The 16,450-nt window shown below is 51.7% G+C and overlaps 1 protein-coding gene across 2 annotated transcripts in view; it reads left to right on the top strand.

Annotated features, from left to right (window-relative positions):
• Window positions 1-10,609, top strand: part of ANXA6 (annexin A6) — a 47,996-nt gene extending 37,387 nt beyond the window's left edge. Inside the window, exons 21-26 of one of the 2 annotated variants that reach the window (XM_047729807.1) lie at window positions 2,375-2,392; window positions 3,174-3,267; window positions 4,423-4,518; window positions 5,889-5,947; window positions 7,248-7,370; window positions 9,798-10,609. In XM_047729807.1, coding sequence (XP_047585763.1) covers window positions 2,375-2,392; window positions 3,174-3,267; window positions 4,423-4,518; window positions 5,889-5,947; window positions 7,248-7,370; window positions 9,798-9,857 — 450 coding nt within the window. In that variant the 3' untranslated portion in view covers window positions 9,858-10,609. The remainder of the gene's footprint in view (window positions 1-2,374; window positions 2,393-3,173; window positions 3,268-4,422; window positions 4,519-5,888; window positions 5,948-7,247; window positions 7,371-9,797) is intronic. The other variant, XM_047729808.1, reaches the window with a different exon arrangement.
• The last annotated feature ends 5,841 nt before the right edge of the window (window positions 10,610-16,450 follow it).

Here is a 16,450-nt window from a genome sequence, read left to right as displayed (position 1 = left end):
TTGCCTTTTTTTTTTTTTTTTTTTTTTTTGAGAGAGAGAGAAGGTGGGGAGGGGCAGAGAGAGAGAATCTTAAGCTGGCTCCACGCCCAGTGTAGAACCCTACGCAGGGCTCCATCTCATGACCCTGAGATCATGACCTGAGCCGAAATCAAGAGTCAGACACTTCACCGACTCAGCCACCCAAGTGCCCCTTTTGTTTGATTTTTAAAATATCTCCCTCTCTTTAAAAAACAAACAAACAAAAAACAGGTATTTTTTAGCATCGCTTTTTTAAAATGGTGGTAAAATGCACATAACACCTAATAAGGCATGACACATCGTAAAATGTGCCATCTCCACCATTTTCAAGTGTACAGTTTAGTGACATCAGGCATGTCCCCCTTGCTGTGCAACCATCACCACCATCCATCTCCAGAACTCGTTTTCTCTCTAAAACTGAAACTGTGTCCTCATTAAACAGTAACTGCCCCTCCCCCAGCCCCTGACAACAACCAACCCCTTCTACCTTGTCTCTTTGAATCTGACTATAGGGACCGTGTGTAATTGCAATCCTGCAGTATCTACCCATTTATAACCGGCTTATTTCACGGACCATAACGTCCTCAAGTCTCAGCTAGGTTTTTGTTTTGTTTTGTTTTGGTTTTTTTAATTTTATTTTATTTTATTTTTTTTTAAGATTATTTATTTATTTGACAGAGAGAGAGAGAGTTCACAAGTAAGCAAAGAGGCAGGCAGAGAGAGAGGAGGAAGCAGGCTCCCTGCGGAGCAGAGAGCCCGATGCGGGGCTCGATCCCAGGACCTTGGGACCATGACCCGAGCTGAAGGCAGAGGCTTTAACCCACTGAGCCACCCAGGTGCCCCTGTTTTGTTTTTTTTTTAAGATTTTTTTAATTTATTTGACAGAGAGAAAGAGAGAACACAAGAAGAGGCAGGCAGAGAGAGGGGGAAGCAGGCTCCTGCTGAGCAGAGAGCTCGATGTGGGGCTCGATCCCAGGACCCTGAGATCATGACCTGAGCTGAAGGCAGAAGCTTAATCCACTGAGCCACCCAGGCGTCCCCTCAGCTAGGTTTTTAATACAGAAAGGGATGAAAAAAGACCAGAAGTATCCTGTGATCCCCGTGGCCCCGATAACTTCTATTGGACATTAAAATAAAACATCAAAAGGACACATTTGCTTGTTGAGAAAATGGAAACATAGAATTTCAGAAAAAATCAAATGCAAAAGCTTGCCCAGTCCTTCTCCTCAAAGGTAACCACCACCCGTGGCACCTTGACCATGCCTATAGCATGACTTCCCAGCAAATACATAAGAGTGAGGGTGCCTTTACCTTTTCTTATCCAGATAAAAGGAACACTGTTGCAAACACTGTGCTCTGCTTTTGTTTGGCTTAATTTAAGGGGAAACTCTCCTCAGCACTGTAGACTCATTCTTTTGAATAGCTTTGTGGATTTCCATTATTGGATAACCATAGTTTGTTTAACAAATCATCTATTGGTAGTTTCCAGTTTTTCCTCTATTACAAAGAATGCTGCAGTGAACACCCTTTCCTGCTATCTTGAAAGGCTTTTTGGCCCATGTGTCAGTAAAGGCACATTCCTAGTGATGTCATTGTTTGATCAGATGTCATGTGAATTTAAAATTTTGAAAGACGTTGCCAACATATATAATGAGAAGAGCTTTCTAAAGCGTAAGGCTATTGTGAAGTTTATAAGGAGAGTGGTTGGGGTCTGCCCAATAGAATCAAGGGCTCAGCAGAGTTTCAGGGAGACAGGCAAGAGCAAAACCCAGTCTGGGGCCTCCAGAGCGGGCTATATTTTTTTCCCAGACACTCCAAGGCACTACTGCTTGCCTAACAACGTCATGTTCTAAGGACTCAGCATAATGCAGTGACCGAGTCACCCTTGTAAGATGACTGGACAGCTGGCATTTCCCCCACCTGATTTTGGCTGTGCCCCCCACCAGTCTCCTCCCCTCCCAGCCTCAGCTTCCCTGTCTCTCCTGCCTGTAACACGAGGGGGTAAAATGATGGGTCTCAGAGCCCTGGCGGTAAAGGATGTGGGGGATTCAGTGCTTCTCTTCTCACTTCTGGGCAGCTCTGTGGAGACAAGCAGGCTGAGGGCTGGAGTCACCCTAGGTGGCCGGGAGCTACAGTTAGAGTGCCCCATTCTGTGTCCTCGCCGGCCCCTCAGACAAACACTTTAAAATTAATTCCCAGGCCTGTTCCCATTTGGGGCTCCAGCCCAAAGATCAAGGAAAGGTGTTTTCCCTCTTCCCTGTCCCCCCCCATCCCCAGGGCCCCAGAGCCACCTCTCCCAGCCTCCTCTGACTCAAGCCTTCCCTCTCTCCCTCCTCTCTCTCCTCCCTGCTCTCAGGTGGCTGCTGAGATCTTGGTGAGTGACCTGTTCTTCACGGGGATGTTCGTGGCTTCTCTGAGTGAGGGCTGAGTGGCTGTGCCTCTGGGTGGGCTGAGCGGCCAGTCAGGCAGTGATTGGGGGCCTGCCCATAGGTTCTCTCTCTCCCTTTCAAAGCCTCTTAAGAGCCCCACTGGGTAAAAAATGGGCCAGGCAAGTGTTTCCCAAATTTCAGCCACTTACCTCCCACATGATTCGTGCTACATACCACCAGCTTTTGAGTATTTTTCTTTAAATGGACTCTTTTTAATCTGAAATGAATTCTTTTAATGTCAATTAAAATTTAGTGTCAATATAAATGGGACTAGTGGTTGGCTGGAAGATCCTCGCGGAAACATATATATGCAGCGTGTTATATGTTTGCCCGTCTACACTCTTGAGGAAACACTTGGCTAGGTCATTTTCCTTGCATTGGACAAACCCACTTCCCCAGAGAGCCTTTCTGGAGGGCTTGAGAACAGAAGGACTCTGGGTCCCCATGCCCAGTGCCTGTTTGTGCTCCCTTGGGCACCAGTCTCAAGGCCCTGAGGCCAAAGCAGACGTACCTGGTGCAGAGCACCCCCGTGTCAGTCTAAAGGGTTCCTGAGAACTGGACAAGGGGATAGAGGGTTAGGGAGGAAGGGGCCAATGTCAGTCTCCTTAGTTGGGATGACCCAGTTTCTGACCATCCTCACCCCAGGCAAAGACATGAAAGTGAATAATAACCAAGATTTTCTGGTGTCTTCCCTCCCAAATCCTTGCCCCAACCTGGGATCCGCAGGAAATAGCAGACAGACCCAGCGGAGACAAGACTTCCCTGGAGACCCGTTTCATGACGATTCTGTGCACACGGAGCTATCCGCACCTCCGGAGAGGTGAGGTCTCAACCCCTCCCCGTCCCGATGCAGCAGGAAGGTCCCCAAATCCGACGGGAGCCTCTCAGCTCTCTGTGGCGAGAAGAGCCAGGTGTCCACACACTCATTCCTTACCCAGCAACAGAATGTTGTGGCTGGTAGGGAGTCTGGCCCTGGCTCTGCTCTTGACCCTCAGCCTCGGGCCAGCACCCTTTACCTCCTTAGGGAAGCAGGTGGAATGCCTGGGATACAGGATGGCTGGTGCCTGTCAATCCCAAGGCCACTCCAGTAGATTGGTGGTGGCTGCCTCCAGAGGTTCAGTGTCATGACCCTCTGGCAATGTCTGCCAGGAATAAGGCAACAAGGCGTGCTGATGGCACCAGGACCAGCCACACGTCTCGGAGCCCCAGGCGGCCACATGCACAGGGCGCACCTGACATTAGTTGTTCATGAAATGCCCTGGCCACTAGGACATTTATGGTTTAACATGGATTTGCCTGGCACTTTTCAGTAAAATACATAAGGTACATTAGCATAGTGGCTGGAAGAATGGACTTGGGAGCCCGATTGCCTTGATTTGAATCTCCCCCTTATCAGCTGTGTGACCTTGGGCAAGTTAGTGAATATCTGTGCCCTCATTCCCTTATCTGCCAATTGGGATTTTAGTTCTACCTCACATGATTGTTAATAAAGATACAGAAAATATAATGCATGAAAAGCACTTAGCATAATGCCTGGCACATGGTGACTTCTTCCATGTTTTCATTATAATTACTTACATTAATCTCTATCCCAGCTTGACACAGGAGGAAGGGAAGCCCAGAAGGGGGTAGGGGTTCTCCAAAGGTCATTCAGTGGGAGGCAGAGCCTTTACCAGGACCCCAGCTCCTTTTGCTACCCCAGCGCACATTCCTAGAACTCGTGTAACACACTGGGGCAACGTCTGATTTGACACAGATTTGGCTCTGAGCCCAAGGCAGCCTCGAGGTCAGAATTTCCCTCTCACCACAATCGTACCCAGCGCACTTGGGCCTGGGCTGCAGCTGTACCTGCTGTCCCTTTCCCCTTTCCTGGGACATGGCCTGGGAGGGGAGCTGGGTGGGTGGGGCAAGGGTGATCTCCCCCCACCCTCTGAATTGAAGCTCACCCCCACCTGTGGGCTTCTCTTGGGGCCAGTCTTCCAGGAGTTTGTCAAGATGACCAACTATGACGTGGAGCACACCATCAAGAAGGAGATGTCCGGGGACGTCAGGGACGTGTTTGTGGCCATCGGTAACTGATGGATGTCCTGGGAAAGGGCTGGGGGTGCTGGGAACTTGGCCAGATTCCCTGGACAGGGGTGGCCTTGGCGGCTTCCAGAGCTCCTCATACTGGAGAGTAAACCCCAGCATTGTGGGGGTCCTGCCAGCATGTGGTGGGGGGTGTTAGTGTGAAGACTTGTTCTGGGCTGCAGGGCAGGATGATGGAACAAGCTCTCCCGGGGAGGTCATGGGGAGGGCAGGGGCAGGGCAAGGAGGGGCCTAGTGTTCTGTAGGACCAGGGTGTGCACACCCCACGCACGTGTGTGTACTTACACACACACACATGTGCATACCATACCTGGAGAGTTAGGAAGGTTGATGTGTGGCTTCCTGAGCCAGTACATGACACATACCCCAGGTGACTGTGCCCTTGGGGTGTGCATCTCCAGTCCCTTGCCCCCTGCCCTCCTCAAAGACACACTTTTATATCCAGAGTCATTCTGGATTTCAGATACTGGTATCTGACTCCTGCTCCTTAAGCTGCCTGAGACACCCCTGTGTGGGCCCTGGAGCCTTGAAATCCAGCAGCTCCTGAGAGCTAGAGCCCCCCAGGCCTTGGGAAGGGGCTGGGACTGGTACAGCCAGGCGGGGTGCATGGAGTGCAGGGCTGCCAGGGCAAGCTGGAGTGGGCAGGCTCTGGTGCAACACAGCCCCGGGGTGGGCACAGTGCCTTAAATCACACCAACAGACAGTCATTCTCGGGCCTGGTCTTCCTGTCCATCAGTCACTCTCCAACATGAGTCTGCCCCAGAGTAGGGAGACCCAACCATGCTGGTTTGTATTCAAACCAGGAGCGTCCCTGGCAGAGTGGGACAGGTTGGTCACCTCCCTTCAGAGTCGCAGTCTGAGCGCATCTGGTATGGGCCATTCGAGTTTGCATTTCTACCAAGTTCCCAGATGCCGCTGCTAGAGCCATCCAGGAACCACGCTTTGCGAGCCCATGCACAAAATATTTCTGGGGTCTGAATCTGGGGGGGTGGCACCTAAAACCCAAGTTTTCAACAGGTTCTCCAGTGATTCTCAGGCCCTTTGAAGTTTGAGGCCCTGTGCCTTGGGTTAATGAGGGGTTCCTTCCCTTTGAGTCCTGACTGATCTCGGTTAGCTGCAAGCCCTGTAGCAGGAAGGGAGTTGTAACCCAGTGAGAGCCAAGTGGAGGGATGGGGCAGAGGAGGAGGCATCGGAAAGAGGGAGTGAAGTGTCAGGCTCTGGGTAAGACCCTGGGTTTGGCGGTGACCTGCAGGCCCAGGCTGGAGGGAGAAGGGGGTGGGAGAGGACAGCCCAGCCCATAGTCTAGGCACACCGCCTCTGACCAAGTTCCCCGCATCTCTCTTATCCTACCAGTTCAAAGCGTCAAGAACAAACCTCTCTTCTTTGCTGACAAACTTTACAAGTCCATGAAGGTAAACAAACTTGCTTGTTTGTTCCCTTCCCTTCAGGTCCTTCTGCCCACCCACAAACACAGCTGTGCGCGGTCCCCCCCAACCCCGGCCAGGACTGCTGGCCACTGTTTCTGCCCCCTTGATGCTTAGCAGCATCTGCCCTGTGTCTGACTCTAGGGTAGTGATTTTGTCCCCTGGGGAACCTTTGGCCATGTTCAGATGCATTTTGGTCACCACCACTTGGGGAGTGTCACTGCTGGCATCTGGTGGGACGAGAGCGGGGGCGGTGGGGGGCTGTTAAACATGCTACGATGTACAGGACGGGTCCCCCAGCAAAGAGTGACATGGCCCCAAAGGCCCAGGCTGGGAAACTTACTCCGGGGACACTGGGCTGAGTCAGACCCAGTCTCTGTCCTCATGGAGCGCACAGTCGAGCAGGTGACAGTGTCTCCTGTGACCAATGATTACAGAGGCAGCCTGTGCTGGGCGCTGGGACTAGCCCTGGCTTCCTGAAAACCCAGGCTGCTGTGGCCACCTTCTCAGCCCAGCGAGGGGTATCTCAGCAGCTAACAGAGCCTGAGCAGGCTGTTCGGTGGCCAGACATGATGGCCGTGTATTGAGCACCCACCAAGCTGGTGTCGCGGAGCTCCCTTGGGGCCGAAGTGGGCCCTGCCTGCGCACACATTCCATGTCCTGTGCCTGATCTGTGGGCCCCCTTTTTGTTTCCCTTTAACTGCTTTAACAAATTACCACAGACTGAGTTATTTTCTCATGGTTCAAGAGGCCAGACATCAAAATTAAAGGCATTAGGCTCCTCCTGGAAGCTCTGAGGGGGAAACTCTCCCATGGGTCTCTCCTAGCTCCTGGTGGATGCCGGGAATCCTGGTGTTTCCTGGCTTGTGGGCACGTCCCTCAGGCTCTGCCTTTATCCTCACTCGGCCTTCTCCGTGTGTGTACCCATGTGTCCCCTTCTTACAAGGACACGAGTTGTTGAATTTGGGGCCCACCCTAATCCAGTGTGCCCTCAACTCATTACATGTGTGAAGACCCTATTTCCAAATTAGGCCCCGTCGTAAGGTTCCAGGTGGATGTGAATTTTGGGGGCACACCGTTCAGCTCTAACAGCTTGCTTTTGCCTGTCTAGCCAGTCCCCAGCACAGGGGAATCTGGGTCAGCACTACGTGCGGAAGACTGAGGCAGAATGCCCCACGGGGTTAGGGAGGGAAAAGGAAGAGAAGCAGACGGACACCCAGGAGTTCTTGCCTAACCCGACCCCGTTTCCCCTCCTGCTCTCTGTCTCCCTCTCCCCTGGCTCCACCAGGGTGCTGGCACAGATGAGAAGACCCTCACCAGGATCATGGTCTCCCGGAGTGAGATCGACCTGCTCAACATCCGAAGGGAGTTCATTGAGAAATACGACAAGTCTCTCCACCAAGCCATTGAAGTAAGGGGGAGGGGCTGGACATCAGTGGGGGAGGGCAGGAGGAGCATCACATCCCTGAGCGTGGGATTACAAATCCCTCCTATTCCCAGTCTTTTTCTGAGTTCTCTCTGACAGCAGAGATTACTGATTCATGAAAGACCTACTTCACTGTGTATACAAAAATAAATTCCAGGTGGCTCAAAGGGTTATAAGGAAGGACTTCTAAATAAAATAGCCCATGGCGGGGGAGGGGGGGCTTTCTAAAGACAACTTTGTTGGGACACCTGGGTGGTGCCGTCAGTTAAGCGTCTGCCTTCAGCTCAGGTCATGATCCCAGGGTCCTGGGATGGAGCCCCACATCGGGCTCCCTGCTCAGTGGGGAGCCTGCTTCTCCTTCTGCCTGCTGCTCTCCCTGTTTGTGTGCGCTCTTTGTCTCTCTCTCTCTGACAAATAAAATGAAAAAAAAAATCTTTTTTTTTTTTTTTTTAAGATTTATTTATTTATTTATTTGACACAGAGAGAGAGAAGGAACACAAGCAGGGGGAGTGGAAGAGGGAGAAGCAGGCATCCCGCTGAGTAGGCAGCCCGATGTGGGGCTCGATCCCAGGACCCTCGGATCATGACCTGAGCTGAAGGCAGGGTGCCACCCAGGCGCCCCTAAAATGAAAAAAATCTTCTTAAAAAAATGAAGATAACTTTATTGACACATAATTTGTCTACCATAAAGTGCACTTATTTTTTTTTTTTAAAGATTTTATTTATTTATTTGAGAGAGAGACAGTGAGAGAGAGCATGAGCGAGGAGAAGGTCAGAGAGAGAAGCAGGCTCCCCGTGGAGCTGGGAGCCCGATGCGGGACTCGATCCCGAGACTCCAGGATCATGACCTGAGCCGAAGGCAGTCGTTCAACCAACTGAGCCACCCAGGTGTCCCAAAGTGCACTTATTTTAAGGTGCATCTAATATTTAGGAAATTGAAGGAGTCATGCCTCATTGCCACAATGCAGTTCTAAGACATTTCCAACGCCCCTCTAAGATACCTCCCCCCTTATACCCGCTTACTTATTTACCTCCTTGCTGTAGGCACCCATCGGGTGACTCTCTATAGATTTGCCTTTTCTGGGTATTTCATAGAAATAGAGTCACGTGGTATGTGATCTTTTGTATCTGACTTCTCTCACTTACACAGCCCCTTTTTTTTTTTTTTTTTTGTCTTCGATGTTGGCCAAAATCTTAAAGTTTGATACTGGCCTTGGCTGACAGCCTGTGGGAAATCTCACAGCAGCTTCTCCCAGACTTGGTGGGGGTGTACACTGCTAGCACATCTTTGGAAGGCAGCTATGCTCACCACTATACCACCAACGCTGCTAGCACATCTTTGAAGGGTAGTTGGGCAGTTTTCAGAATTTTAAACACGTATGCTTTGAACTTGGTGATTCTGCGTGTGGGAATTGATCCTACAGACAGAGCTACACGTGTTCCCAACGATGTGGAGGAGAGTGTTTACGCCAGCATTGTTTGCAGGAACAAAAGACTAGAAGCCTTCCGGACAGAACTGGTTAGAGAAAGTGTGGTACATCCGTAAGATAGGATATAATACAATCATGAAAAAGCATGAGCAGCTCCATCTGCTGATTTGGGATCTTCTCTAAGTCAGAAGGGTATGAATGCTGTGTGTCCATGTGTGTAGAAAAGGGACATTCTGTACCTATACTTGTTAGCACATGCATAGACTGTTGCTAGAAACCCAGACACCAGTCACCGTGCCTCTCTCTTGATTTGGGGAAAAAGGTGTCAGGGGTGGGAAATTTTTTATTGTAAGATCTTTCCCTTTAACTTACCTTGTTTATAATAGTGATTTTTGAAATAAAAAATTACAAAAGAAAAGAAAAACAACGTGTATCATAAAAATGACAGGAGCCACTGTAACAGGAGGGAGAGTCTGGCCTCCCAGCACTCTGCTGTAGGCCTGACATTACGATGCATCCTAAAGCCAACGATGTTCCCGTAAATTCCTGCAAGGGCCTGGCACTCAGTAAGGGCTCCATTGTGTTGGTTCAAATGAGGAGTCTCGTTCACACGCGTCAGTGGATGTGAGAGGAGGAAGACAAGAATCGAGAGCAGGAACACTTCATAGAGGAGGGGGCTCCAAGGGCAGGCAGGAGTTGGGGGTGGTGCGGAGGGCCGGCTGGTCAGAGGCATGGTAGATATTAAAGTAGGAAAATGAACCAGGGTGTCCCCACAAGGGAGCGGGGAGGTGAAGCCAGCCCACAATAGGCCTTGAAGCCAAGCTGAGAGCTTGGACCTTTTCCTGAGGGTAGCGAGGACCCATAGAAGGGATGTAGTCATATTTATGTGTTCGGGAGACATTAGGCTGATAGCCACTGGAAGGAAGGGCATTGAGGCCATCAGGACTGCTTTCACTCACTGCTTTTCCTCTGCTCCTGCCAGGGTGACACCTCTGGAGACTTCCTGAAGGCCTTGCTCGCTATCTGTGGAGGCGAGGACTAGAGCCACTGGCTTTGGCCAGCACCTCTGCCGAGAAACGGTCAGCAGCACCAGCCGCCATGACCAAGCCTGATTACTCCAGCTCCCGGGATGAAGGAAGGGACAGGGGTGGGGGGGAGGGGGTCATGGGTGGGTTCTTGTCTTCAGCCGGGGTTTAGGGAAGGCTCCCACTCCCATGGGCCACTGAAGGCCCAGCACGGTCACTCCTGCTCCCGTGTGAGCAGCTGAAGATCCGTAGCCACAAATCCCATTCATCTCCACTCCCCATCTTCCACCTCAGCCTTTCCCGGCTTCCGTCCCTTGCTGCAGCCACTGCCCTGGTTTGGGCTTTGTCAAATCCAAAAACATACTGAGCCTCTGCCTGTGAAATGAGTGGAATGTGTGCTTTGAGCCGTGGGGTGTGGTGGCCGGTGCCAGCTGAGTGTTCAAGGGGAGGGGACAGAAGGTTAATATCTTCCTGCCAATTGCCAGACCTCCCACTGTTTCACCACCCGCCCCCATTCAGGTTTTTGTGCGAAAGACGGAACCAGGCGTCTGGATACCTTCAAATTTGTGTCACCACACATGTGCTTTCTAGCTTCTGGCCAATTTCTTTCCCTCCCCGAGTCTCTACTTTCTTATCTACAAAATGAGAGAGTTGGACAAAAGAATGTTGACTTTCTCTTCTGACATTGACATTGTAGGATGTGCCCCCAAATCATTCCCTTTCCACTGGCCTCTTTAAATAAAAATAGACCTATAGACACATAAACACATTTCATTTGGGGATCTGTGTTTTTGTCCTAGCCCTGCAGCCTGAGTTAGGCACCTGTCCAGGAGTAAGTCCTAACCTCATCCTCTTGCCTGGGAATCCCAGGTGAGAGTAAGCCAACATCCCACCTGGGCAGGCTGGCCCAGCCCCCTCCAGCTCTCGGCTCCCCTCTCCTCCCTCTGCTGCCTGGACGTTGCTCTATGCGTTCTTCATCCATTACAACCAAACCCAGACTTCCTCTTTAGAGCTCTTCAAGGGCACCAGATGCGATCGTGATCTGGGGAGGCCTGTGGAAAGTTTCTACTTTGTGCAGATCACTGATAAGCAGCAGGCTTAGCTGCAGCTTCTCTGTCTCCCTCCTGAGAGCTGTGTTTCTGCTCTGAGACTTGGGCATGAAGCGGTCCCTTGAGTGCTGTGAGGGCCCTGCTCCCTGTCCCGACTGGCCTGACCTATTTTGGCAGTTCAGAGTAGGTGTGCAGGGATCACAGGGTTTGGGCCAGCCACTGCCCTCACTGGGCATCTCTACAGTGAGAGGATAGACCCCCCCAGTTGTAAAGAGCCCCATCTTCATCTCTGCCATAATGATGCTGAAAGCAAGACTGTCCTCCACTTCCTTCCCTCCATCCAGACTGTGAACCCAAACAGTAGGAGGGTCCACTGAGAGCTTTTTTGGGGGATTTACCCGACTTCACGCAACTGTTACCGAAAGATAAATTAACAAGCAATTAAGAGCTGTGGAGGCAGACCTTTGCTGCTAACCAACTGTGAGCCTCCAGGTCCACACATCTCCTAGCCTTTGAGGAGGAAATGAGGTGACACCTGTGAGTACTCAGCAGGGACGGGCCCTGCCTGGGGTCGGCTGTCAGCACCACCAGCCCAGAGGCAGGCCCCACTGTAGGAGATGATGAGCGGACCCCGAGGTTTTCTGAGCTCTCTTGTCAAGAACTCAGCAGCAGATCACAGAGGCATCCAAAGACAAACAGGAAAATGCCTTAAAAATGTGTACTAAGGGGAAAAAAAGCTCTGGAGTCGAAAGGAAAGAGTGATGGAATCCCAGGGAATAGAAGCAGGAGGCTCCCTGAGGCCAAGGGGAACACACAAACAGCTAGACCAGGAATTTCTAGAATCCCTAGAAACCAGGAATGAGGAGAGCTCATGGAGCGCTTACAGTGTACGAGACCCTTCTAATTCCTCACTGTGCAGCTTTCACAGTGACCCTCACAGAGGGTCACTCAGACCCTGAGGGTCATTCACAGAGACCCTCAGGGTTTGGGAGGGCAAGGCCGATGAGATTAGAAATGGGAGTTTACATCCAATGACAGAGGCCATCAGCGTTTTCTCTTACAAGGTTGGGGGGGGGAGGTCCTTTGGAGGGAAGGCTAACCTCGTGCTTGAGAGTACTTGAGAAAAACCTGTGAAGGGGGGGGGCTGGTTGGGAGGCTGTTGCAGTGATCCCACTTAAGACCCAGGTGCTTGCAGAACAAACCGCATTTTCCCTTGGAGCTGCGGCAGAGGAGGGAGTGGCCGCTATCGGCTATCTGAATCCCGGCACCTCCCTCTCATTCAGTCATTCACTGGAGCAGCTTCTACTTACTGAAGGCCTCCCCTGTGCCTCTCCACGTGCCTGATGCTAAAGCTACAACACAGAAAACTGTTGAGTCCTGATCCCTAAGAGCTGACCTGAGTGTCCCTCCTACCCAGCCTTCTCCAACGCATGGTGTTGAGGGACACCGGAGGTCGTTTCCCTGGCCAAAGTTCAAAGGAGACAGTGGCAGGGACTAAATTAAAACTAAAAGGAAAGAGAAAGCAGAAGCCCAAACCACTGCTGTCTCAAAGCGGGAGAAAAGGAGGATGGTGGTGATGTTTTCGGTGTGGAAGGGGCCCTCGGAAAGTCTCACCTCCCTCTCCCACTTACAGACAACTGTCACTTCCACAGAGGAAGTGACCGGCCCCAGGGCACTTGGCACTTCAGCGGAGGACCGAGGTGGAGCCTCGCAGTCCTGCCAGGTCCCAACCTTCTGGCACTGACCTTCCTCTTGCCCTGGACCCCGGCCTCTCCCTCCCGCGGCCACGCCCCCGCCCCGCCTCTAGCTCCTTGCCTCGCCTCCTGCCTCCACGCCTGCATTTTCCCCTCCGAGGGAACACTTCTCAGAACCCCTAAACCCCGGTGCTCCAACCTCGGTCTTTGGGGCCACAAGGAACTGTCTCAAGTGACCGGCGGGGAGGGGGTTTCCGGGCACCGCTGGGGCCACACTTCAGCTGTTGGAGAGCAGCGTGAGGACAGCGGGCTGTTGGAAGCCCCCTGAAATGTTCCCCGGCTTTGCGGGGCCACCAGTCACCTCGGGAGGAGCAGCTTCTCCTCCGCAGCCCAGACTTCCTTTGTGGTAGTGCCCGGGATCACCCCTATTCTCCTAATGAGGAAACTGAGGGACCAAGCGGTGAAGCAAACTGGCCAAAGGTACAGGCGACACACCATGGACTGAGCCGGAAATGGGCTGAGAGCTCATCCAAACCAACGCTCCTGTTTCACGAGTTTGAAAATCGAGGCCCAGTGACCATGGTATTGCTGGGGGTTGGTACTTGGGTCTCCTGATTCCTGCTCTGCTCACTATAGACATGTTGTTGTCCTCCTCCACTTGATTAATGGAAGCCAGACTTCAGTGAGAATGGGAGGGAGAAGTGTCAAGTTGCCCAACTCGAATTTCAGAACCCCAAAGTAGCAAATCGGTGTTTCTAACAGACCTGCGAGACCTCAGGTTTCCCCAGGCAGATTTCCCCACTTTACAGCTGAGTTAGGCAAGCAGGAAATTATAGTTCCTAACTGAGCCCTCTGCTCAGCAGTTAATCTATGAAAGCAGGCAGGCCGGCTGGATTGGAAACCCAGCCAACCACTTAGAAGTAGCTAAGTCACTTGGCCTTTCTATGCCTTGGTTTCCTTATCTATAGAGTGGGAATCACAAAAGTTTCTACTGCACCAGATTTTGTGAAGATTAAATAAGGCAATGCACGGATACCTCTGAGCACACTATCTGGGACATAATAAGGGCCCCATATTGGGTCTTTGGTATTAATACATAGTCTGGATTCCATTTCCTAGAGGAGGACTTGGAGGGGGAATCTCTTTCAACAACCTCTGGTGAGTCCCTACACTGTGCCTGCCCCTTACCCCTGAAGAGCTCAGTGGGGAAAAGAAGAAAAAATACAACCAAGACAGAGCAAGAAGTACCTCGTGCAGAGGCCACAGATAACCACAGAAGGACGGACACAGGATCCTTAGAAAAGGGGCATGTGAGAGGCACCTCAAAAGACAAGGAGAGATGTCTTCAACAATAAAAAATATCAAAGAAGAAAGGGAGTTCCAGGCAGAGGCAACAGTAGGAGCAAAGGCCCAGAAGTGGGAAGTGGAGACCATGGGAAGTGGCCCTGGGTGTCTTGGATCGCGTATCCAGTGTGTGAAGACACCATCTGGGAGGGTCACAGAGAGTCCAGACCACAGTGTGGACCTTACCCTCCAGGCCCTGGCCAGCCCCCAAAGGTGCCAGGGACAGGGTAGTGTGAGTAGAGATATCCTTTAGAAAGAGGTCTCTGTGGCCAAGGTGGAGAGGGAAACTGGCTGGGAGACCATCAGACAGGCTTGCAGTGTTTCCCAGAAATGGAGGGATGGGGACATGAGCCAGGGCAGAAGAAGCTGACATGGAGAAAAGAGAAGAAAGATGTGGTGGTGCAGGAAACCGAGGAACCTGCTATGGAGAATCAGAGACAGAGGCAGATACACAAAGCCAGATGTCACTATCTGGGAACAGAGGCAGGAAATGCTTTTAAAAGCAGGATGTGGGGGCACCTGGATGGCTCAGTGGGATAAAGCCTCTGCCTTCAGCTCAGGGTCCTGGGATTGAGCCCTGCATCGGGATCTCTGCTTGGTGGGGAGCCTGCTTCTTCCTCTCTCTGCCTGCCTCTCTGTCTACTTGTGATCTCTGTCTGTCGAATAAATAAATAAAATATTTTTTAAAAATAATAAAAAAAATAAAAGCAGTTGTGAGGCCAGAGGCTTCTTGTACCGACCTCCCAGATAAGGAAGAAGACCTAAACCAGAGCCATCTGGGAATGAGCCCTGTCCATGAGCCCAGCTGTTGTAGCAGTTTCCAGAACATGTATTTCCTTCTGTGGGATGGTCTCACCCCTCCCAGCTACCACCATCTGCCTATTGTTCTGCCAACTGAAATCAGAAGGAACTAGTGTCCCCCCACACTGGGATGGCCATGGACCTTGACCTGGAGATAGCCATAGGCGGGGACAGGATGGCCTGATAGGCAAGCCAGGAGGGCGGGGAGTGGACCTAGAGATCCCATGCCTGTGCTGGGCCAGTAATTACTGCTCTCCCACACAGCTGTTGTCCTCTCAAAGTCCATAAATACTATTTATCACACACCCAGAATTCCAAATCACTGCCTGTCATACCCACAGGGACACACTATGTATATCCAGAATCAGAAAGAAGCCCACGGCTATTAACACTCGCACAGAAACACACACTGCAGACCACGTGGGGAAAAATCAAATGATTGGGCCCCAAACACACTGCTTAGAAGTACAGATATTGTCATCTCTACATGAACTACCGGCCATACAGGAAACTCTTTGCACAAGTACCCAGACTTGCCTTTCACACACACTCCCCAGGGCGTGTATGCACTTGTACTTTGCTTGGCACACAGCCTTAGTGTGTAGCACACAACTCCAGAAATCAGTGACCTGCCTGCTCTCATGTACGTTCTTTCACAGGACAACAAACCACAAAACCACCGGAATCTACGGAGGGCAGACTTTGCACCCAACTGCTCTGACTTGAGCCTGCTCCTACTGGCATCCCTGCTCAGAGGAAGCAGAAGCAGCTCCTCGGAGAACCAGGCTATAAGTGGGATCAGCCTTCCGGAAAGAACAAAATCCCTGCGGAGGTCTTCCTGGGGTAGTGAGGCTCGATGTGAGTGAGATATAAAGAGGCAAGAGGGAGAGATTTCCCTTCAGAAGCCCCCGTCCCATTCTGTTCCCTTTTCTAGGAGTGTTCTAGAAGCTAGCAGTGGAAGGGTTAACAGTGCCCAGGCCACATACACCCCACCTTTGGGCTTTGGAAAACCTGAGTGCAGGGATTTGCCCAAGGGAAGTCAGGGTCACTACCTCCCTATCTGCCTTTTAGCTGTCCCCAGGATAAAACTCCCCAGGTGAGTGAGATGGAAACCCAAAATGAAACTTCACTGGAGTTCTCTGACTCTAGTCTTGTTGCTGTCACTCTGGCCAAGCAGCAATAGCAGCTCCAAATCCACCCCTATCACAGCTCTCCCAGGCCTGCTCTCCCCTCGGGGTGGTGCTGCGTTCTCTCGGGCAAATGTATCTTCCCCTCACTGTGCCTCAGGCTCCCAGCTCTCCTAGGGAGGAGACTATTGCAGGGACCAAAGGAGATACAGCATACAAGGGGCCTGGCACAGGGCTCTGTTGTCAGGCTCTGTCACTTGCCTTCCCAATTCCCCTGTCTCCCGGTCCTCTCTCCCCAGGCCCCTCTCCCATCCTGGGGTCCAGGTTCATTGGCGTGCATTATTTGCATAGACATGAGACCTCACCCCCCGGGGAAATTCCCCCTGGTGACCAGGCTTCCTTTCTGAGGTCAGGCCACATCATCAGACGCAGCGCCTTCCTCTCCAGCTTGCCCCAGCCTCCCGCTGGTTTGGGCCCCTGTTATCTGGCAGGTGGAGACCCAGCTTCACAGATTTAGTCCATCGTGTGATCTGGGGATCTGGGGTGCTGTCCAAGAATGTGAGCGTAGAGGGTGGTCTGGGGGCCTGGAGCAAAG

This window comes from Lutra lutra, chromosome 5 (genome assembly GCF_902655055.1).
Source record: "Lutra lutra chromosome 5, mLutLut1.2, whole genome shotgun sequence".
Taxonomy (NCBI): Eukaryota; Metazoa; Chordata; class Mammalia; order Carnivora; family Mustelidae; genus Lutra; species Lutra lutra.
Note: the sequence above shows the minus strand (reverse complement) of the source record. Positions and strands in the feature narration are given on the sequence as shown.